Below are 24,981 nucleotides of genomic sequence, written 5' to 3'. Positions count from 1 at the left end.
TTCCATAGATATGTTTGGACCGCTCGTTTATTGAGTTTGAATTTGCAGGACCCCAGCATTTAATCATTACAGAGACTGCTTGTGAGATGTGCTACTTGAGTTCAGATATGTTCAGGGAAAAAATTTACTTACCTCCAGCAATGTAGTCTCTGGGGAATTATCTATCCAGACACAGAATCTGCACCTTAAAAATATCACCAGGTCCAAGACTGGATCGAGATGTTTTACAACCAGTGCTCCTGCAGGCAGCATTGTGTGGTGACTACATACCACCCCTCAGGTGACAGAGTGGAGCCAAATATAATCACCCCTGTGTGTTGATCTCCGTTTCATCAACATTCTCCTTTCACACCCTCAGATGTGGAACGCTGAAACAATTGGTCAGAACAGTGTGACTATTCTAACATGGGACATTTTTATATCTCAAAGAATGGGGAGTCAGGAGGGCAGTGAAAAATCTGCTGTTAGATAGAGTATCCACAGAAAGAGCGGTTTGCAAGTAACTTGTTCTTCTGATGGATATTTCTAACCACATATTCCTCACCTTATGCATAGATACCATAGCAGTACCTCCCAAGGTCTGGTGGGGAGGGGTGGTGGGGAGGGAAGGGGGCCGGGGAATCTACTCAAACAGAAATATCCTGTAGAACCGAGCGAGCAAAGGGACCTTTCTGCTGAACCCGTGTGTAAGGGCAGTATTGTTCTGTGAAAGTATAAAGTATGCAATAGCCAGATCTTAATTTGAGCCGGTGGTTTCTGATGCTCAGCCCCAGCACTTAATTGTCAACTCTGCTACTTGTGATAGTTTGCCACATGGTGGCGCTGTTTGTCTAGTTTATAAATGAGACCGCCACTTTTTTTTTTTTACACACTAATTAAGCACTGGTACTGACACCCCTGGTACCCACTGTACCCCTCGCACCAAAGCCATTGTGGTGGTGGGGTTCCCAGTGGAATGGGCCCACAGACCTTTAGGACTTTGTTTCTTGACCAGTCTATTGTAGATTTTTATACAGAAGCATACCTAGCTTGACCGGGTCCTATTGCGCACAAAATTCCCTTTATTTGCCCCAAAGAAACCCTCAACGAGCTGATCAACCACACAATGGTCTTTCGTGCGGTCGATGTAAAAACTCCTAGCCCTTTTCGGAACAAGTCAACAGTCTCTTCTCTTTCTCAGTGTGAGGTAGAGCAAAATACGAGCAGAATGATCAACTGGCCACTGTGGAAGAGTGTTACAACCAGCAGTAGAAAAACAGCCCTGGTACTCAGTACCAATTTGCCTGGAAAAAAGGTGCTGTGGGGTGGTTGCACTGAAAGTGCCCGTAGTTCACCCACTCAACTTGCTGGGATAATATAAATGAAGAAGACTGTCTTTAATGTCAAGAGTAGTAAAGATCAGCTATGAATAAGCTCAAAGGGTATGCACATGAGGTACGTTAAACTGAGCGTAGGTTCTCCTGTGGTATAACTAATGGCAGGGGGAACATGGAGTCAAAGCTTCAATGAAACACGTGACAACCGGAGACTTAAACAACAACGGGCAATCAGAGTAACACAGAAAGGGCTGACCTTTAGCCTTTCAACATGCCCACAGCTAAACACTGCTGGGTCAACAAAAGAGCAATTAAAACAACATCTAAGGGTCTGGCTTGTAAGAAGTGAGTGTTTTGGGCCCCACACCAGGCAACAATCGTGTCCCATTACCCCAGCGATGATAGACTCAGTGGTAGGATGTGGAAATGAGCCTTTTTAGGGGCCCGCCGGTGCAGGGGTTCACCCTTATCTGTCCACTGGTTCTTAAACCAACAAAGAAGAGATTGGCACGGAAGCTGAAATATCAAATAACAAGTTTATTAATCTCTCATGAGTGGGACTACGTCAATACAGTACCCTCAGGCCACTGTAGGAGGTAGTCCATAGAATATAGAAACCAAGGGTCTTATATACCCTATTTACCGCTGAATAAGCATGGAGACTCAAAGAGGAGGTACAGGCACATTCAGGAATAGTTACTGACTAACATGGGCAGACAGAAATCGCTCGGTCGGCAAAGTGGGAGGGGAGATGGAACTACTTATGTCAGTTGGAATAGCCTGACAGTTACATTCCTAAACAGGTGCATTCTAGCAGCTACAGGCCTTTCTGAGCATGCGCAGTGCTCTGGCTCAGTACTGAAGGAGTTAACTGTAGTTGATGACTCAAGCAGAATAGAAAAGCAGGCAACAGTGAAGACTGAAGAAGCACATGGCTAACGAAAATGGATGCCACAAACAAAATGGCTTCAGCTTATGCTAACGGTAATTTCTGCGATCTCCACAATGAAATCTGTCTGCAAGGATAACATCAACGACTTCAATAGGAAAGTGAAAAGTATTACATTGCTGGTGCTTAATTGCCACACATGGTGGTGTAGTTTGTGGAGACTTGGATGCTAGACCTTGCCTTCTTGGTGAGACAGGAGGTGCTTTGAAGTAGAAGCCTGATAGGAGGACAACTGCTTGAGTAACACAGCCGTCTGGCACAGTACTGGGTGATTAAGATGACTGGTGCCCTGTCTGTCCTGATCTTCCTTAGAACTGGAGGCTTGAGAGGTAGCAGTGGAAACATATACAAGAGTAGTTTGTTCAATTCCAGCCACAATGCATCTCTGGGCAAATGCCGTGGAGGAAACACCAACATGAAAAATTGCTGACTCTGCATGTTCTTGGCAGCGGTGAATAGATCTAGTCAGGCCGAACAGCACTGGTCGAAGATTCCTCTTGAGAACTAAGAGTGGAGATGGTACTCATGGCCTGCAAACCTATGTCTGCTGTGACATTCATGTGACATTCATCTATCCTGCTACATGGTTGACTACCACAAAAATGTTCTGATGGTCCGGCCACCTCCAGAGAAGTAAGGCCTCCTGGGACAGGATCCTATTCTGCCTTGCTTGTTGCAGTACCATAGGCCAGTTGTATGGTGCATGAGAACCTGCATCATCTTTCATTTGATGGATGGCAGTAGCGCTTTCAGGGACAGATGGATCACCTGAAGTACCATAGGAATGATCTGGATCCAGCTCTCCACGGGAGACCAGAGGGCTCTGATCGCCCCCTCCCACAGGTGAATGCATCTGTCCCAACGGTGAAGTCTGGGTGGGGAAGGGAGAGCAGCCTGCTGAAGGCTTGCGCTGGCCTGCCACTACAGAAGGTCGTGAACCATCTCCTGTGAAAGCTGGATGAATTCAAAGAGGCAGCCCTGATGCTGGGCGCACTGAAACAGTAGATTCAACTGTAGGGGCTGTATGTGCCATCTGGCCTACAGGGCGCGGAGGATGCACAAGGATACGAGTTCAAGAAGGCTCAGAGCAGTCCTCACAAAGACCCGGCATTGAGCTCAAAACATCAGGATGAGTTCATGAATGTATTAAGACTTAGTGAGGCAGTGGAGAAGCCATAAACACTGCCAAGTCCACAACAGTCCCAATGAAGGGAATCCTCTTTGTTGGGCACGGGTGTGACTTTGGCTTATTGAAGGAAAACCTGAAGGGTGTTAAGAGTCCGGCTGTTGTCTGGAGGTGGTGAACAATTGATGGTGATGAGTCCGCCCTTTTAACAAATGCAGCAGACGTCTAGGTACGGAAACAGATGTTTCCCATCTCCGAGGATAGACAGTGGCTGAGGTAAAGGCAAAAGGAGCACGGTATATTGAAAATGTTCCTGGCACACCATGAATAGCATACAACGCTGGTCCAACTGCAGGATGGGTATATGAAATACGTGCCCTGCAATTACAGGTACATTATCCAACCTCCTGAGGAGACATGAGCCAAGGTGATAATTTTGAACTTGGCCTTTCAAAAAGGCGTTCAACGGGTAGCAAGTCAAGACTGCTCTGAGACCTCCGTCCTTCTTTGGAACAAGGAAATAGAGTGAATAACACCCTTTGCTATTTCACAGTCAGGCATCCACTCAATAGCACCACTGGATTACAGAAGAGAGACTTCCTGCATCAGGAATGCACAATGCTCCTATGAAAGTCGTTCTAGGGTAGGAGGAAGACAGGTTGGGAATAAATGAAAGATAGGGTGCAGCCTCTTTGAACAATCTGTAAAGCCCATCTGTTTGACATGATCGATCTCCAGCAGGGGAGGAAATGTGATATTCCGCCTCCTACCGGCCAGACAAGGGCCTATGAGGACAAACTAAAGCAGCTTACCAAGTTCTGCAACAAAGGAAAAAAAAAAAAGATTTGGAGGACTGCTGCCCCTGCAGGTGTGAATGGTTTTGACCTCGAAAGGGCTGGGTCTGTTGCTGCAGTATAGGTGGGAAAGCTTGGCATGGCCTGTAAGCTAGACCCCTGGAGTAGCCCCTGAACTTTCTGCATTGATGTGGAAACTGCTTAGCTGGTAATAACATCTCCAAGGATCTACCTGTAGCACGACTGTCTTTATAGCGTTCCAGCGCTGAAAGAGCCTTGTTACTGAATAGCCTGGACCCATTAAAGCAAGAGTCGATTTAGCAAGCTTGCAAGTCTCCTGAAAAAAAACGAGTCAATCTCATCCAGGCATGCCACCTGATCACGATACTGCTGCACCAACTATACAATCAGTAGTGTCCAAGGCTGCTTGGAACACATATTTTGCAGCTTCCTGGCCAACATGCATCAGCCCTGAAATCCCTGGAGATGGCTAGCAAGATCTTGCCATTCCCTCCCAGAAGACAAACTTCATTAATAGAGCTGAGTGCTAAACTAGCCAAAGAAAATATATAATTTATCTAAGGCATCAATTCTCTTTGATTCTCTGTCCAGAGAATTGTTTGGAAAGGAATTCGGATTTACATTATTTGTGGATGCCTGAACAATCAGGCTTGCCAGTGCAGGATTTAGAAAGTCCAGATAACAGAGAGTCGGTCTGTGTCACCTAGCCTCAGATCAATTGATTGGAAGACATGAGCACTGAATGAGCCAAGCTGCCACAAGGGTATTAGTAAGGGTTTCACTGAACTGCTGCAAGGGTGCAGAATAAGCAGCACCCCAATGTAGAATATAAGTCTTTGGCTCAATAGTGGGAACTTGCAAGTCCAGAGAGTCTGCTTCCCTCTGAACTACCATAGCAACAGGACACTTTCTTACATTAGTAATTTAGCTCTATTTTAGTAGAGGTTTCTAGCACATTGGCATTCTAAAGACCTAAATATAAAGCACTGTCATAATGAGGAGGAAGTAAATTGTCACTCATCCCACTATCATCAATATCCTAAGGGGCATTAGGTGCATCCTTGCACCGGAGCAGAACCGGAACTGAAGAGAGCCTCAATCCTCTGATAGTTCTGTTGTAGCGGTAGATATCTAGGATTACAGCCAAAATGAACAGCAAAGGATTGCTCTTTTGTGATCATGCAGAGTGACGTGGGCCTGAAGAGGGTAAACATTGGATCGAGGTCAGAGACTGGCATTAGTATCAGACCATGAGCAGGTAGAGTCTGCATTGTATGGACAAAAAGAACATGTGTGAACCATCGTGCTCATGTTGAGGTCAGGACCAGGGTTGGAGCAGGCCCGGTAACAGGTCCTCAAGAGGGACATATATCGCTGAGACAGACCCGCTGGCGGACATCTGACTAGAGGCCACTGCAGCTCTGTGGGGCCCAAAGGCAGAACCAGAGGGAGCCTGAATCATACCAAAGATCTCCACACGGCCTCTATCTGTTGCAGGGTTAAAGATAGCCTAGAAAATATAGGGTGTGATGTAACAATTTGCAGGGCCGGGTCAAATTCTGGTGACAGCGGAGGTGTGAGATATCAATTTTGATGCACTCATGCCTTTTTTGCGAGACTTCCAGTGGTGGAATGTGTCACATCACAAGTTCTGTTTGTGTGATTATGTCTTGACTTCGACATACCAGAAGACTTTGACCGTGAATGGTGTTTTCACAGGCGCTATCTCGAGATCAGGGCTGTGATCGGATCCGGAGTGGGAGCAAGATCAGTGCTTCAACATAGCCTCTTTTTATGCTCTACGAAGTAGAGCTTCCTTCCTACTCCCACACTGGCATTGGGCACATAGGAGACACTTGTCACGTGACATAAGAGTCATTGCTGGAGCCCAAAGGCCAAAACACACCTCCTGCGGATCTCTGTCCAACATATGCGTCCAAGTCTCGGTACGGCTTAAATGCTGTTGTTTTCAGTGAGGGCATTGCTCCTTAGCCGACTTGTAGAATTTTTGGAAGTTGTCAAAAGACCAATTAGTAGGGAGCTGAGCTCTGGATAAGCAGTGAACATGACAGAAAAAAATAACGGACAGCAGCACGCAGGGGTTGAGCTTATAAGAGACTCCACTCCATCATTTATGGGGCGGTAAATAATCACCACGGAGCCACACAACGCCATCTACTGGTGTGTGGGAGCACTGATACAAAAAACTCTTAGGATCCAGTCTAGAGCTTGGGATATTCTTAAGGTGAGGAATTTGCAGCTAATAGTATCCATCAGAGGTTTTGATACTGATTAGCATGGCCCACATGTCAAAGTCCACAAACTCTGTTTTTATCTGCATGGTAAAGTTATAGAATTTTTGAGGTAAGGTTACAGAACGGGTTGGTTGCAAGTGCCTCTGAAGTCTCTTCGACATGTATTCTTGATAAAGAAGAATATTCCCAAATTCGAAGCCTACTTTGACTAAGATAAGTTTGCATTAAAGATTGGGTCATCAAATGCAAACAGGAATTGAAAATTTTGAAACAGGACACCGCAGAAAGGTGGTTTTCAAACCCTAGTAGAATCTTGAACGATAAGGTGATGCAGATTGAATTATTCTAAATGAATGACTGTGCTAATTAACACACTTATGTATATTTTTCACTGGTTTTATGGGTAGTCATCTGAAATAAACCTATTATTGAATTGCTCCATTTTGGACACTGACATTTATGCAACAAATATTTTGATATATCTATGTCAACATGACTACAGATGGTACTAAGCATAGATGTGATGTCTTTGGAACAAGGAAAGCATCTTAGGTTGGATGTAAAAAAAAAAATGAACTGTTTTAATTAGCGCTTTCAAAAAGCGGATCCACCACAAGGTGGCTACCAATAATGAAATTCAGGTTTGTTTTTCCTTCACTTGGCAAATAATAAGAAACATTCAATAAAAAGATATTTTGTAAATTAAATTCAGATTCCAAGCTCTCTTTGGATGTGGAAAGGATATGGGGCACTGCTTCACAATGCCTCAGAGATTTTTGAGGCCAAGCCAATAAATGCTCAGAGCACTTGCAGTTGCCAGACTGAGTATACTGAGAAAAAGGAGAACTGGTATTGTACCCACCCTAAACAAGCAGCTGAGAAACAAAGTTGATGTCCTCCTACAACAGTCTTACTTAATGATCAGCTCTAGATCCTTTATCTTATCTCTAGCCATTGTAATTAGATGAAGACAACATGGGAGTCTACACAACTCGTGCAGGTGCAGCCATTTTTCAAAGAATAACGGCAACATGGGAGTCACAGCTGATGGAGGTATGGACCTGCCTATCTGTTAAGGGTGTATTTGTGTTTTCACTGTTTATTTTTGCTGGTAGTGTGTCCCTGCGCAACTTTTGTTCAAAAGTCACCTCCCACTTTCTCTTGAAAGAAAACCATAAGATCTAGGTGATGTGGTTTTTCAAACTTCTGTTTGAGTGTCCAGGTGATTGAGAATAACAGTGAGGGCAAACTTGGTAAATGTGACAGATCTACCAGAATATTAGCCCGTCTCCACTTGCACCTTGGTTATGCAAGAGCACTTTAAAAACATGAATTTTATCACTATGCTTCTTCAATGGCAAACACCTGACTGATATTCTACTTACTGGCTTCAGAATCTTTGCAATCTCTTTAGCTCATAGATTAAATTGCTCAGAATTGTATCCACATAACACTGCAACCAGAACAACAATTAGAGGGTCTCACAACCTATGTTTTTCTTCAAGTTCTGCTTTATCAGATATGGTTTTAACACATTTGCCAATAAATATTTTATGAACCATGGCTTAAAGTCCATTGGGAGGAGATAAATAACATTTCAAACACCGAACTTACATGTTAGAAAATATTTCAAAACAAGGAATATAATTACTGAAAATTACAAATGTCAACAAGGCGGAAGTTATGTGTCACTTTTTTCAATGTGACTTCCTGTTCAGTATGTTCAGTTTAAATGTTGGTCAAATACAACCTGACATAGACCACTCACCTAGTATTTCATGAGGTTTAACAACACGCATCCCAATGAATGTATTGTAACAGTCTAGAGCTGCCAAAAACATATCCATCCACTGCACGACAGACCTCAAGCTGAAGGTTTCCAGCAAGTCCTGCAATGTAGGCTGAAACATGATCCCAGACTGTTTATCACCAATATTTCCAGCTCTTTCAAATCGATTTATTAAAAATTGAGGTCCTTCTCTTTTCTTCTCATTGTCCAACCATGCAGCTGGGGACTTGTTTCCTGGAATAGAGTTTATAAAAACTGATAACTTCCCCGAAATACATCAATCTGGAAGGTTAAAGATGTTTTTGTTTAATCAATGAAGACAGTGTGAAATCTGTCTATTATTTTGATGCATGGGATTAGATGTATCTACTCTTAGGACTTGGTTAGGACGAGATGAACACAAGATATATAGTAATATGTAAAACCGTAAAGGGTTGAGGGTGTACTTGCTTTTACGTATCACTGTCTATTAGTAAAATAAGTGAAAACATAGCATATTGACCACACAAGCTTTCAGATATACCAGTTTCCATGCTTATGACCATTTTAACAATTGGAACTAGGTGTAAGACTAATTCTTGCAATATTAGTAAAAGACCTGAAAAATAAGTTGAAAGAAACAAATTCTCGTAGCCAGAACAAACATTTTCAATTTCAAAAATGGTGATAAGTTCATTTAAAGGCAAACAGAACTGGAGCACGGAGGCCAACAGAGCAATCTATGAACACAAAAAAAAGACGGAAAACAAAGTGAAAGACATTATTTCTCTGGGCATTGATTAAAACCCTTTTAAAGAGGACGCCTACAGTCTTTATTACGACAGACTATTTTTAAGTCGATTATGCTGAAGAAGGTACAAAGACACCATCTATGGAAAAAACACGCTAATGCACTGTAGTGCCAGAGGCACTCTGATGGTCTGACACCATGTGATGACCTTTGACTACCATCATTTTAATTGACTGTTTTCCTTTACCCTAGCATGAATGTAGGACATCCTGCATCTTGTTTCTCTTGAAGATTTCTTCTTGTAGTTTTGAAGTGGGAGCTGTCACAGTAGAACAGCCTTGCCAAGAACAGAACGTGTGGGATGTACATGTGAAAGCATGAGAGAGGGAGAGGTGTGGAATGTACTTTTTGGTCTCGAAGTGCAGTGTTATGAGCAGTGATGCACAAATGAGCATTGTGTTGCACATGGAGAGATGAAGTATGTGATGCTATAGGCAGTGGTGCACAAATGTGCATTACGTTGTACATTGAGAGATGAAGGATGTGATGCTATAAGCAGTGGTGCACACATGTGCATTGTGTTGTACATTGGGAAGTATTATGAAGTTCTTACTATTGGCTTTGACATTGCCTGATGTCATCCTGAATTCTGACTCTGCCTTGCTTGAACTTTTCTGCGTGCCCAGACAGGCCCCCAGAGTGTTTGGAAGTTGTTTGGGTTAATCACGTTCAAGGTTGTTTTGCTTTTGGAAGAGATGGTTTAATGTACCGCAGGCTTTCGTAAGCTTCTTTGAGATAAAGGCTGAAACATGTGAGAATGTAGAGGGAACGTGGGAATTCCTTTTGCCCTGGAATGCTTGCATGGAAAGTGCCCAATTCCAGTAAGTTTTCTTGGCGTGGAAGGAAAGACTCTCGAAACTTCTAGTGTGTTTTGAGACTATAATGCCGGAGAATCTTGGCAGCCAGCTTGGGAGCTCACCTGTGGAGTAGACTTACTGTCACAGGAAGAATTTGGATTTGAGTCCTGATCGCGAGTCAATGCCTAGCTGTCAACGGGCTCCTCCAGCTTGAGTTGGTAAGGATGTTGAGTGAACGATCAGGTGAGGTGATTTGTTTCTGACTTATGCCATTGTTGTGATGGGTGGCTGTTTGTGCGTGCATATTCAGTTTCCAGCGGCTATGGTCATTTGAGGTGTTTTCCTAGGGATGTGTGAGTGAGTCAAGAGTGCACATCCAAAGTAATTGTTTGATGTATTTAGTGTATATATCTTTCTGATGTCTTGCAAGACGTCCAGTATTATTTGCTGCTTGTTTATTCATTATTCATATATTTAACTGTTGCATTTACCAAGTGTGTTATTATTGCTTGCATATAAACATATGTCTCAATATTCATTTGAATGCTAGTCATTTGACATCTAGGAAAGCCTTTCTGTTAGAGAGCATTGCATAAATGAAACCCCAAGCCTCATTCTAAAAAGAGAGTCTTTGATGTGGGTTTCATTTTATAAAGTGAAACCCCTTTCTAGGTGTTGTTGTGTTTTAGGTCTCCTGCTTCATCGTGTTTGGGGCATTGTGTGGGAGTGCCATTTTTTAGGGCGCGGCAAGACATGCACTTCCAAATAATGCAGAATAGTGATACAATAATGGCAGAAACCAATGCTGCCAGACATACCTTGTAATAAAGGAACAAACTCAAAAAACAACTCCATGGATTTGTGTCGGCACTCCGTCTGTGGCCGTCCACACTGCATCAAAAGCCACATGACAATATCTGACAAACAAAGAGATGTTCGTTCAGGTGGAAATCCTCTATAAAGGGAAAAAAACAAAGACAAGTAAGTTAATCAATGAAACAGTATAAGCATGTTAAAATAAAATATTACAACCGATCCATCTACCATGAAATATTTTATATAAACAAGCTTTCAAGAATTTGTTACTTATTGGGTTGTCTGTCAGGTTGTGTTACCTAACTAATGAGTTTTTTTCCTGTAGTTGAAGCTGAAATTGGTAATGGAGTAAAACGTGTCTAATTATCTTGTGACACTGAACACAAAGTGGCCAGGTTTTGAGATCCTCTTTGAAAGGACAATAAAATGGTAGAATATTGTTTTGTATTACTGCCTAGACATGCCAGAGACGTTTTGAGTAACGTAACAACTCTGCATACCTTCCAGCATTCACAATGAGGAGGAAAAGTTTCACACAAACCACTTCATCCCACATATGTTCCAGTTTGATAATGGATTTGATGCACTTTCTGGTCTTGTTCTTGAAGTGATAAAGAAGCAGTACTTATCTTTTACTAGCAGATGTAAGTTATATTTCAGGGCAGTTCTTTTCAATAAAGAGAGGAACCTCCGAATCTCATTTAAAGTGAATCAACTGGGATCAATCTTCAGGGGGCACAATCTTTCAGTCATTGCAACGTGGGAGGATTGCTGCCTAATCTTTGGTCATGGTCTTTGGCATCTCCTTCTATACTTCCTGTTTAGGTATCGGCTGAGGCCTTGAAATAGACAGCCCCGAAGCAAGAGTAGAAACTGATAAAACAGAAGTAGCAAATGGGATAAGTTGTGATACAACAGGGGCTTCCAGTCATTTCTTTAATTAAAGCGACTTATGTTCACGCATTATCATCCTGAACTGCTAATATTATTAGTGCTGTAATAGTGACTGTATTCACTTGTGCTACAAATGGCGACAAGATAGGGGAGAAGTAACCCAAAAAACTATCATGCTCTTCCAGAGAGTTTGCTGTGGTCCAAGCAAACTGCTTGTGCATGCTACATGTGTTGATATCAAAGATAAGAGTCAACGCTTCATGCATGTGGAGTCAAAGCGCAACTCCAACCGCTGTAAATCATATGAAAACAACGGAAGCGTTGCAAAGAATTTGCATGTTGATGGTCAAGAATCTGATGGTCAAGCCATACACAAGGGTACTGCACTGCCACGCAAGATAAAGTTGTACATTTTACGGACTGTTAGCACTGAAAGGGAATACAACCTGGTTTACAAAGTACAGCTGCTGATAATCATAACCTACATAATAACGCTGTGAACAGAAGCGCTCCAAGGTAGAGATCAACCAGGTGTTACAAAAAAGCAAATTGACATTTAGATAAAAAGGGAAAAAGTGACTTCTTCTACGCCCTGAAGAGAGTCCTCATACTACCACATTCGATGAAGGTGTCTCAGGGAGAATTGTTCGGGCTGTACTTACGGAGCCATCCATACCCTAAGCGCCTCACTCACAAAGTTGCTGAGCGGGGCTCAGAACTATTTCACAGGTCTTCAAAGAACAAAGAACCGAGAACAGCTTTTTTGAATAGTGACATTTTTTAAATGGCTGAGAAGAAAGTCACATTTCCAGGTCCCATTAAACATGAGTCGGAAGCCAGCCCAACACATGGTCTCACAGACAAATTGCAAACACCAAATCACAAGAACCACCCATGGTGTAATTAAGTTCCACACTGGTCTATAATGCTGCTGCGTTCCTGAAACCACCACCACCTTTCGATACTACTAAAAAGCAAAACATTGGCAATAGATGGTCTGTGTGGATAGAGACATTTGATGATTTCATTGATGCACTCGAAGAGACTGACAATAAAAAGATTATCAAGTATCTCAAAAATATTGCTGGTTTTGGAAGTGAAAGAAAATGCTGAAAACTGATAAAGAAATTACTATTGTTGATTACGAAAGATATATTTTCCGTCAAGAACGCCAAAGAGTTGGTAAAACCATTGATGAATGTGTGGGGAGACTTGATAAGCTCATTAAACACTGTAAGTTCGATGAATTTAATGATGAGGGAGCTATGCGACTTTTATTGGTGGATGCTTGTCAGATTCATTCAGCCGCCGAATGCGGAGAAAAACTCTTAGTCTGGAGTGAGCGTTGATGGCTGCCAGAGCTGACAAGCCACTGACAGAGGTGCCCAAAGTGAATCGTCATGGGCATAAAAAGTAAGCCATAGCAAAAAACTGAAGGATACAAAGTGCTGTCTACAAGTAAAAAGAAGTTATGTTTTAGTTTCCACGTGAAGGTAAATGTCCCGCTCTTGGGCAGACAGATATGGAAAGTCTGTGGGAAGGAGAACCATTTTGTGACAGTTTTTAAAATGAAGAAAAAAGCAAGTGGGTCACGGCGCGAAGACAATATGGCTGCCAGACATTCCAGAGGCAATGTTCGATATAACCCCACAAGACCAAGCGGCGAAATTAATTGAGGCAAATTGACAATGAACGAAGTCGATTGTCAACTAAATCATCTTCAAACTGTTCATCTGCCTCATTGTCCAGTGAAAGTGGGGACAACTGTTGCGCCATGTCAATGTTTACCTCAGGAAAAAAGTGCACGTCGGACTGGCCGCATGTGAGGAAAAATGTCAGTCAAACAAAAGTCGACATGCCAAAGCACCAAACTCATACAAACATGGTTTGAAAATAACATTAAAAATAAACGACTGCTCGATACCTTTCATCCTCGACAATGGCATATTGATAAATATAATGCCTGAAGAGAAATATCATGAATTGTCTTCATTACCTCGACTTAAGCCATTGAAAACAAAAGTTTACACTTGGGCTGCATTGATGCCCATAAAAGTTAAGGTTAATTTGTAGCGACATTGAAACACAAGAAAACTCAAGTGCAAACACCCATCCATATGCTCCAAGGTACAGCAGTCTGCTCAGTTTCAATACCACTGCTGATATGGGACGGATTTATGTAAATTACTATCTGAATATTCACTACAAATAGTAAGACAATTTCCTTCATTGTTTAATGGTTTGGGAAAGCTAAAGACTATGACATACATTAATGACTATGTCCATCCTGTTGCTCAGAGACATAAACAAGTTGCTTTTTATTTACAAGCAGCTGCTGAAAAAGAACTTGAATCATTACTCAAACATGTTATTATTGAGCATTCAACTGGTCCGATGCAATGGGTTTCTCCTATAGTGGTAGCGTCCAAAAAGGACACTGAAGGACTGTACACATAAGGGTTGATATGCGCCAAGCAAACAAGGCAATTGAACAAGAACGACATCCACCAGTTCAAATATTGCTGACATAACGCAACTAAATGGTGCCAAGGTTTTCTCTCGCCTTGATTTAAATAAGGAAAAAAAATGGGGTGACCCGGTGTCCCTCAGAACCTGGGTATACGTATTTTATAAATACAATGGTTCTGTCGGGAATTGTTAATTACTTTAGAGTGTTCAAAGCATATATTCATTACATGTAACACCTCTCAATGAGTGAGAAAAAAGAAGATAACACACACCAAAAACGGAATTTCAATTTGTTTTTTTAAAGGAATAAGAAATGTTCTAGGCTGTCGTGATACATGAATTCAAATGAGAAAACGGAATATGAGTGAGTTGCAACCGATCCTGAGCTGGAGAGACGTGCAACACCAGATCGCGTAAATCATCCGACTGGTCTAAAACGACTATTTCTAAAGTTTTGAAGGAATAATCCACTACCTTAATGACTCTTGCCACATTAGAGGCTACCATCTGATTCACAAGGACTTTTACTTGACTGAGACGCCCTTCGCGCTCGCAAATATTCGTGAAAAATCTGCGTCTGGGCTGTATACCTATCTCCACTGTCCTGAGGAAGACCCGCCATGACGCTTATTAGAATTTGCGCAGTACACGGGGTCAAACTGTCGACGCACCCTATATGTCTACACAACGCTTCTGATCACAGATTAATTTACAAAGGATCGCGAAGCATATGTGAAAAACCATAAGGACAAAACAAAAAAATTGTACCCTTCCCCTTTTTTGATTACACTTTCATTTTTGTCGTATATGAAGTAGACTGTCTTTATTATTTATCATTACGTCACTCTTTCATCACAAGTCACTCATATTCCGTTTTCTCATTTGAATTAACGTATCACGACAGCCTAGAATATTTCTTATTCCTTTAAAAAAACAAATTGAAATTCCCTTTTTGGTGTGTGTTATCTTCTTTTTTCTCACTCATTGATATGTGTTTCATGTAATGAATATATGCTTTGAACACTCTAAAGTAGCCCCGTTGGGTTTGACACTATCCTGGCACAGCACAGCACAAACCCCCATGCTCAAATGCATATTGTGGCATAGGCCAGTAGACGTTTGTCCCAAACAACGTGCTTATTATCAACCCAAGAAAGTTAGTTTGGCCGTCGTATAGGGCTTGTGAACATTACCATGTATTCCTGTATGGAAAGTCTTTTACGCTGGTAACTGATCATCAAGCTTTATTGATTATCTTTGGCAATCTAAAAGCCATGATGCCTCCTCGCATTGAACCCGGTTGGGACACAGATTACAAGAGTATGATTACACCATTGTACATTGTCCAAGGAAGGATCAAAACTCTGTTAGCTACTGTTCCAGAGTGCCTGAACAAGGTAAAGATACTCCATCCAAGGTAGAGGAAGCCTTCATTAATTTAATTGCAAAGTCAAATACGCTGGCTGCCATATCGTGGGCCCAAATCATCACTGCCATGAGCCATGATAGTGAAATGGTGACATTGAAAGATATAATTACACATCAGTCATGGAACAGACATGCTTGAACTCTCACCAGTGATGGTGCATACCAAAAGTACAAAAACGTTAACGATGAACTGTCTATAACTAAGGAAGGAGTTATACTGCGAGGGTCGAGAATGCTAATTCTGGAGATTTAAGACAGAACACAATTGAAGTGGCTCACAAAGGACATTGTGGTAGTGCTGCCACCATGAAAGCTCTCGGAGATGGAGTCTGGTGTCTATATTTAGTGAGAGGGTTGAAAAAGAACTCAAGGCCAGACATCATTGTAACTGCCTCTCTACAAACATTACTCAACATACTCTTACCATCTTAGAACTCCCTAAGCATGTATGGGAGAGAATAGCCATCGATTTCTTTGTTTCATTCAACAATGGACATCATTTGATGGTAATTGTGGATGAGTACTCTTGATTTCCATAAATAGAGGATCTCTCATCCACAACTCATGAGCGAGTCATTGAGAGACTGGACGGCATTGTTTCAAAATAGGGCATTCTATTCATTTCGAAGTCTGATAATGGCACGCCATTCAACAGTAAAGAATTCAAGGATTTTCTGGAGCATCTGAACATAAAGCATCAGAAGAGTACACCTTTGAGGTGGAAGGCCAATGATCTTGTTGAGCGTTTAATGAATACACTAAAGAAAGTAGTACAGCTCTTGAGAGGCTCAATTTGCAAACTGTGTTAAATTCCACCCTACGAGCCTATCGTTCAACACCTCAAGGGGCGCCGGCGAGTCGGGCTATCTAAAAATGGATTGGAGAGCCTCGTAAAAGGCACAAAGCTGGGCAGGGGACTCTCCGGCTCCCGGGAAGGAAGGGAGACTCGGAGTCGTCCCAGAAGGCTCCACAGGTGGAGCCGAAGGACAACAACCTTCCGCGACCCTCGTTGCGTCGGACGGGGAGAAGGCGAAGAGCGACGGTGCTTCTTCGCCTTCTTCTTGTGCTTCGACTAACGACTTTGATGAGGAATGATGGTGGTGACTCTGTGACCGGTCCCGCAACCTCCCTCTCGACCGGGACCTCGATTGGCACGGAGCTGACAGCTGGGCCTCCAGAAGAATTCGGGACTGCTCTATACACTGTTGTGTAGTTCCTATAAACCTATATAGGATCTGCGCGTTAAGACAACATATACTGTAGGATTGGTGTCAGGACTGATTCTAGACAACCCTACCGAGTATGTTAGCTTGTATATCAGCTAGCTCACAGTGCCACTAGAAACCCCTCTTACCAAGGAGAGAATAGTTCTAGGTAACTATCGAACATGAAAACTCTGTCCTATCAGGGATCGTGGAAACACTACTATTTGTCGCACAGTCACTCGTGCTCACTTTGTCTCAGAGAGATACACAGAATAAACGGTGGGGACATTTTTCAATAAGTATATATTGAACCAGGGTCATACTAGTGTAAAATAGGTGTGCTGAAACAACCACTAGACAGTAACAGATGTAAATGATTATAAGCGCTAATAGAGTAAAAGGATGGGAGATTTCTACTACTGTGCTAAAACAATGAATACAGGCAAGCATATAAAATACATGACAGTAAAATGCGTACTCCTACGATGTGACCCTAACTAGATGTACCTAAGTGTACTTAGCATGTAGGTGGGTGTAAAGTCAAGAATCCCTTTAGGAAAAGTAAACCCCATTACCTGAAGTGAGAGACTGTGGGACCCCATCTTAGTCTCGAGATGGACACCCTGCAAGGGATGTCAGACCCCTGCAAGCTGGAGTGTCTGCGTGCAGGAGCCTCAGAGTCTCGCATCAGTGTGTCAGCATGGAAGTCCTTTTCTCCTCTGACTATCTCACCAAGAGATGATGTATATATACCCAAAGGGGTACCCCCTCGGGATATATCTTGCTATATCATGTCGGACTAAGATGACGGAAAGAATGACCCTTGTACATAGTTATTATGAAGGAGATGGTAGGCCTGCTGTCCTGCTTTGTTTTCAAGAATCCTCATGCATAATGAATGAGGCTTAAGCTTTTCGGAGAAAACCCCATGTCATCTTTGCACTACCCAAACTAGGTAAAAGGTCAGTACTAAGAACCGTTATGCAGTGTAACGGTAGGGGAGAACATAGGTGAAAGGTTAGGTGACTACCTGAGCCTATAATGGGGTACCTATATGGAACATAACACGTTTACCAGCAGTGGTCACCTCAGTGCATCAGGCAGGGTTGCCAGCAGTTATGTAAAAAAGTTTTTTCCACTATGGAGTGTCTTTGGATAAACCACAGTTTTGATGCTCATAGCACCAAGGTAATCATAGTAATAGCATCAGTTTTGGGCATCAGAAATGCCAGAACATGTCTCATGGATCTCTTCCTGGGCATCATCCAATATTTGCATTGTCAGATCCCGTGGTTTCTTGCTGAGAGAAAGTGAATTAATGGAAATGTGTTTATGCCAGAGCACAGAGTTCTCTCTGGACTCTACAGCTGTTACGGAGTATGTAGATGAAGTATTCATAATTGAAACTTAACTAGCAGGCGCAGCCTTTTTCACTGACCCTTGTTTTGTTATCGAAGAGGTAGATGTCCATGAGGAATTTTAGATTTTATTCAGTACAATGTAGTTGATAGACCAATAACTTCCCTCATTGGCTAGGATATGGAGGTCATTGCTTCCGATGAAATTGTTGAAGTAGTTGATAAAGATGGGGTTGAGGAAGAGGATACATCTATAATATTGACAAGAAGGTCAAAGACAAAAGGCTTGTGGACAGGTTTGGCGATAATGCTCTAATTACTGACAAGACCCTCTTTAAAGGGGGAGAAGTGGTTGTTGCTAAAATTGTCTTGAACAAAGGCAGCTTGACATATAATATATAGAGTCTTTAGAGTCCTTACTCTCATAAGAAGATAAGGACATAAAATCTACCGATGAAGCCCAAATCCGTCTGCAGCATTTCACCTTGTTAACTTTAACAAAAAATGCATTTTCATTTTTGGGAATTATCATGGTAGCACATTTTTGACTCGCAAGCAGAATATTGTCTACAGAAAGACGTTTTCTCCTAAATTAGATTACAATTTACCCTGGACCAACACTTTGGCTGCAGTTTCAGACCTGTAGCAAAGTCTAAATGTAGCTTACAAAAAGGATACAAGGAACAACAACACAAACAAACAGCTCATCTGTTTAGCAGGAGTTGACTGACAGAGCTCTTTTCTAATGTTATTCCCAGAAGAAAAAAAACGTCTTTTGAGCATCAAAGAGCTCTCAAGGTGTGTGGTCAAATGTAAGAGGCATTTTAGCTTCTCTGTTTAGGGAAGTTCTGAGAGTTTCCAACACAACACCCAGAGTTCAGATCAACATAATTAAGTACTGCACCAAACTCTTACCTCTATGGTTTATAACATACTGGAGGATCCCTCCCAGATTATGGGAAAATGATTAAAGTATGTCAATCTATGAAAGAATGTTAATCTATGAAAGATAAAGTTCAAGAGAATGTAATTTTCAACACTGGTGCTAGGGCTGCTCACAATTATGGTATGAAATTGAATGGTGAGATGGCATCCAATGTGAGTCCTATCGGCAGAATCATAATTTTGGTTTACAACGAAGCATCAAATCCACTGCAGGTTGGCCCCAGTGAGATTAACATACTATTCTGACGAGTCCACTAGTAATACCGTGGTCGACTCCGCCATATGCTGTCAGTTAGTGAAGCAGGTTTTAGGCTTCTGCTAGATGTTACCCTACATTTAAAAAAGTTTTTTATCTCACGCTCGTTTCCCCTAAAGAGAGAAGGGAAGGTTACGTTTTTTCACGGAGTTTTTTTTGTTTTGTTACTTTTTTGGTGTGCTTGGGATTCAGCATTAACATTTTTCATGTCATACAAAATTTTGATTCAAAGATTATACAGTGCAGAAGGACAACAAGTAAACCAATTATTCATAAACACCACCTCCTTTTCCTTAAAGTGCAGGTATTCAGAGCTATATTAAGCCCTATATGCTCTGAAAAAGTAAGATGTTTGTCTTCCCTAAAGTGCAGGTGTCATTGAAAATACAATATCTATTCTAAGCAATGTCCTGTACTCTTACAATACTTTCATTACAGATATTCATTTATAATTCTTATTTCATGTACAATTATAAACTGACACATGCATACTAAACCATGGGCTAGTTCAATTAATGCTGCTAAAGTTACAGTGCAGTAAAAAGTAATAACTTCCCTAAATAGCAGGAGAGATCAAAAAGTGCCTGTGCCTAATGCTGCTAAAGTGCTAAGTTGGCCCTTCCTTCCTATGGGATTTCTTCCACTGCGAAAACTCTGCAGATTCCCCTGTCGCGCTGGGATGATACCAATACTCTTTCATGCTAACTTTCCTCATTTGACATTCCCCCACAGTAGGAAAACCTGGTGATTTCCAGTGCTACGAGCCACCATTACGAAACTATAAATAAACTGTACGCTCCTTTTCCCAAACTGTGACTGAATGGCGAGACCTAGCAAAGTTATGGAAGATGAGGGCTTAACCACATATCCTACTCTTATAGGCATCTTCCCAAAAACCTGCACCTAATATTCAGAGACTGACTTGCACAACCAAAATATATGCTCCCAATCTCCTAGTCCATTTTATCTAGGGTATTTTTTGTTGGTAGTTCTTAACATTTAGTTAAGCTTCTCTGGAGTGTAATAAAACATTCCACCAATACAAAAACACCATTCTATGGAAATTCGTCCCCTGCATCAGTGAAAACTCATTGTCTTAGTATCTCAACCAAGTATCCGTCAACCTCGATCCCTGAACGTCACAGCCATTTCTTACACATATCCTCAATAGACTGATGATTATACTGGCGAAGTTTTCTATACCAATATGTTAATGAATTATTCACTCTATTGGCCTTAAAGAACAAGTTACTTACCTTTGGTAACTATATATCTGTAAGAAACATTGGTTAGTTAGATTCCTTACCTAAGAATATCCCCAGGCGTCAGGCTGTATCCAGAAAGATTTTTCGTCAGCAATACCCTTGCGCGTCGCTAGGCGTCGTCTGCGGCTCCGCGTCCGTTGTCTGCGTCGTGATCGCCGGGATGACGTCGGAGTACTTAGACGCCGCCCTCGCGCACTGACTTCAGTTCTTGAACATAGCTTTCCGCACCAGGAACGCAGAGCCATGCAAGAAACCGACACTTGTGCCATGAATCTAGGGCCCTGAAAGGGATAACCTTAACCCTAGATATCAGTTCGCAGAACGGGGAGGATGGGTGGGGCGGTAAGGAATCTAACTAATGTTTCTTACAGATATATCGTTACCGAAGGTGAGTAACTTGTTCATCTGAAAGAAACACGTTAGTTAGATTCCTTACCTTAGAATAGATACCCCAGCAATACCAACCCCGGTGGTGAGTCGGCAAACCAAGATCACACCACAAAGTCCTGGAGAACGAAACGGCCAAAGAAGCCGTCTCTCCGGACTTGGCTGTCCAGGCAGTAATGCTTAGCAAACGTGTGCAGCGAGGCCCACGTTGCTGCCTGACAAATGTCCTGCAGAGGGACTCCCCGTCCCAGGGCAGTAGTAGCCGCTGTGGCCCGAGTGGAATGGGCCCTCATCCCCACAGGAGGTTCTTTCTTAGCTAAGGAATAACAGGTCTTAATGCACAAAACGGCCCACCGAGAGATGGTCCGCTTGTGCACTGCCCACCCCTTCTTAGCGCCCACGTAGCCAACGAAGAGTTGGTCGTCCACCCGGAATTGTTTCGTGCGGTCCAGATAGAAGGAGAGCGCACGTTTTGGGTCCAGACGGTGGAGCCTCTCTTCCTCTTTCGAGGGATGCGGAAAGAAGGTGGGCAATGTAACAGACTGGCTGATGTGAAAGGCAGTAACCACCTTAAGGAGAAAGGAAGGACGAGTCCTGAGAACAACCTTGTCCGGATGGACAGAGAGGAAAGGAGGATTAGAAGAAAGAGCCTAGAGCTCACTCACTCTTCTGGCAGAGGTGATGGCAACCAGGAAAGCAGTCTTGAGAGTCAGAAGACGAAGAGGAAAATTATGAAGTGGCTCAAAAGGAGCGCACATCAGATAGGTTAACACCAGGTTCAAGTCCCACTGAGGCATTATGAAAGGGACAGGAGGAAACATGTGAGTAATCCCTTTAAAGAATCTAGCAACAACAGGGGACTTGAAAAGAGAAGGCTGATCAGGAAGCCGTAAGAAGGCAGAAATAGCTGAAAGATATCCCTTGAGGGTGCCCAGAGCAGAGCCCTGCTGGGCCAGGGAAAGAAGAAAGAGGAGAACTTCAGAAAGAGGGGCGGAAAGGGGATCCACAGCCTTTGCTGTGCACCATGCCACAAATTTGTACCACCTGCAGGCGTATACCGTTTTAGTGGAGGGACGCCTGGCTGCCAGAATGACATCACAGACTTCAGGAGGCTAGTCAAATGGCATCAACTGTCGCCGCTCAATCTCCACGCTTGGAGGTGGAGGCTGGACAGGTTCGGGTGGAGGACCGTCCCCTGCTGCTGCGACAGAAGGTCCTCCTAAAGAGGCAGTCGAACCAGGGGATCAATTCACAGACTGAGTAGCTCGGGATACCAATATCTTCGTGCCCATCCGGAGCCACAAGGATGACTTGGGCCCGGTCGCGCCTGATCTTCTTCAGCACTCTGGGCAGACGTGGTATACGCGGAAAGGTGTACAACAGACCGCAACTCCACTCGCAAGTGCCGCCTTGGAAATTCCAACACGCAGAACTGAGGACATTGCGCGTTCTCTTCGGTGGTGAATAGATCTAACCAAGGCTCTCCCCACTGGGTGATGCCCTGATGTTCCAGCCATGTCCAGAGGCGCAGAGCCTCCTGACAAAGGGTCCACGACCCCACCCCGCCCTGTTTGTTGCAATACCACATGGCGGTGGTGTTGTCCGTGAACACCTGCACTACACTTCCCAGAAAAGAGGGAAGGAATGCCTTCAGTGCAAGCCGGATCGCCCGCAGCTCCAATAGGTTGATATGGAGCCGGGACTCGACCAGAGGCCTCTGATCTCCGCCTCTCCCATGTGGCCCCCTCATCCCAGGAGGGACGCATCCGTCACCACTACATGCTCCGGTTGGGGTAGGGAGAGGGATCTGCCACTGACCCAATTGCGGTCCGTGAGCCACCACGGCAACTGTCTTGCAGTGCCCTTCGAGATCAGGACGTGGTCGGGCAGGTTACCCCGATGTTGAGCCAACTGGAACTTCAGGTCCCACTGCAGAGCCGCATCTGCCACCTGGCGTGATGTACGAGCAGGATGCAGGAGGCCATTAGACCCAGCAGCCGCAGCACCAACCTGACGGAAACTCGGGATAAAGGCTGAAAGATCGGAATCAGAGCCTGAATATCCCGAACCCGCTGTTCTGGAGGATAGACCCGAAACAGCGCCGAGTCCAGAACCGCTCCAATGAAAAGAAGCTTCTGGGAGGGACTCAGATGCGACTTCGGCACGTTGATGGAGAACCCCAGCAAATGCAGGAGGTCGGCCGTAGTCTGGAGGTGGGAGACGACTGCCTGGGGCGAGCCCGCCTTCAACAACCAGTCGTCGAGATAGGAGAAGACTGGAACCCCTAATCTGCGCAGATGAGCTGCGACCACCGGCATCACTTTCGTGAACACCCGAGGGGCACTGGTGAGGCCGAAGAGGAGCACGGTAAACTGAAAGTGCTTGTGGCTCACCGTGAACCGCAGGTGACGCCGGTGGGCCGGCAGGACGGAGATGTGGAAATATGCGTCCTGCAAGTCCAACGCTACCATCCAGCCTCCAGGGTCTAGGGCAGCCAGAACCTGAGCTAAGGTGAGCATCTTGAACTTCTCCTCCCGGAGGAAGGCGTTGACGCACCTGAGGTCCAAGATAGGGCGTAGGGCCCCTTTGCCCTTCTTGGGAACCAAAAAGTAGTGGGAGTAACAACTCCGACCTACTTCTGGGCCAGGAACGCGCTCAGTGGCCCCCTTGGCCAAGAGGGCCGTAACTTCCTCCTGCAGAAGTTGCAAGTGATCCCCCGACATGCGGTGGTACTGCAGTGGCATGGCTGGAGGGGTCGCCTTGACGGGGAGGAGCAGCCCCTTCGGACGATTTGCAGCACCCACCTGTCCGACGTGATGGTACGCCAGTGGAGCAGGTGATGGCGAACTACCTCCCACTGGCGTGGAATGGGCCTGAAAGGTCGGACTAGGAAGGCTTTGAGGCAGATGCTGCGGGGGCAGATGTGGGCTGACCGGCTCTCTGTCCCCCTGCTCCGCCTCGGCAAAATCCACGTCTGCGACCGCGTTGAGGCTGGGTCTGCGGCCTGTGGCTAGACGGACGTGCGGGGGCGCCCTTTCCTTGGCCACGAAAGGGGCGAAAAGCAGAAGTGTGCGGGCGCGGTGCCGAGAGGCCCAAGGACTTGGCCGTAGCCCTGGAGTCCTTAAAGCGCTCCAGCGCACTATCCGCTTTGTGGCCAAAGGGTGCTCTGGACATCCCCGGAGAAATTCGTGGATCTCAGCCAGGCGTGGCGACAAATCGCCACCGTCGTCGCAATCGCCCTACCTAGCGAGTCCGTGGTGTCAAGCCCACATCGAATAGAGTACCGTGCTACATCCCGCCCCTCAGTAAGAGCCTGGGCGAGCCGTGTCCGGGCCTCCTCCGGACACTGGGGCAGCACGTCCGCCACCATATCCCACAAGGAGTGGGTGTAACGGTCCAAAAGGCACACAGTATTAATGGACCACAACCCCAAAATGAGGGAGGAAAACCGCTTCTTCCCAAACTGTTCCAACCTTTTGGATTCCCGATCCAGAGGAGCGGACGGGAAGGCGGTCTGGGACGTAGAGGCCTAGATAACCCGGCTCTCAGGGGTGGGGTGCACCGACAGAAAGCTGGGGTCGCCCGGAGCAGGGCGGTGGCGCCGGGCCACGTTCCGGTCCACAGGAGTGACTGTGGAGGGCTTGGACCAGGTGCCCATCAGAACGTCAGTGAGTGCTTCACTGAACTGCAGTAGAGGCTCCGGTGAGCTTACGGGCAGTTGAAGCACTTCAGTGAGGAGGTTAGTCCTCACGGCCACTGCAGGGAGCTCCAAATGAAGGGCTTCGGCAGCCCTGCGCAGCACCACAGAATAGGTTGCACCCTCCTCCGTAGCCACGGAGGGAGGAGAGATGAAGCCAGTGTCAGGTGAAGTATCGAGACCACTGGCATCCCCCAGCTCTTCTGCCCAGTCCTGATTAAACTGGCACTGCTGTGCTGGAGGGTCCTCAGACCCCTCCCAGTCGTCCCCGTCATCCGACTCCTGGTAGACAGGTTGAAAGGATGGAGCCGGGCGGTAGATGAATTGCTCATCCATCGGAGATGGCGCCGGGCGGCGCAGCTCCGACGCCGGACCCGGACCAAAACTGGGGACGACGTCGTCCAAAGACGCCGCCGGGGTCGGC

At 44.7% G+C, this 24,981-nt stretch overlaps 1 protein-coding gene across 3 annotated transcripts in view; it reads right to left on the bottom strand.

The window, feature by feature from the left end:
• PRKDC (protein kinase, DNA-activated, catalytic subunit) overlaps positions 1–24,981 on the bottom strand; it is a 2,754,228-nt gene that overhangs the window by 2,160,011 nt on the left and 569,236 nt on the right. For all 3 annotated transcript variants that reach the window (XM_085605657.1, XM_085605658.1, XM_085605659.1), the window contains 2 exons: positions 10,656–10,792; positions 8,230–8,484 (listed from right to left, as the gene is read on the bottom strand). In XM_085605657.1, the coding sequence (XP_085461783.1) occupies positions 8,230–8,484; positions 10,656–10,792 (392 nt within the window). The remainder of the gene's footprint in view (positions 1–8,229; positions 8,485–10,655; positions 10,793–24,981) is intronic.

This window comes from Triturus cristatus, chromosome 5_1 (genome assembly GCF_964204655.1).
Source record: "Triturus cristatus chromosome 5_1, aTriCri1.1, whole genome shotgun sequence".
Classification (NCBI taxonomy): domain Eukaryota; kingdom Metazoa; phylum Chordata; class Amphibia; order Caudata; family Salamandridae; genus Triturus; species Triturus cristatus.
Note: the sequence above shows the minus strand (reverse complement) of the source record. Positions and strands in the feature narration are given on the sequence as shown.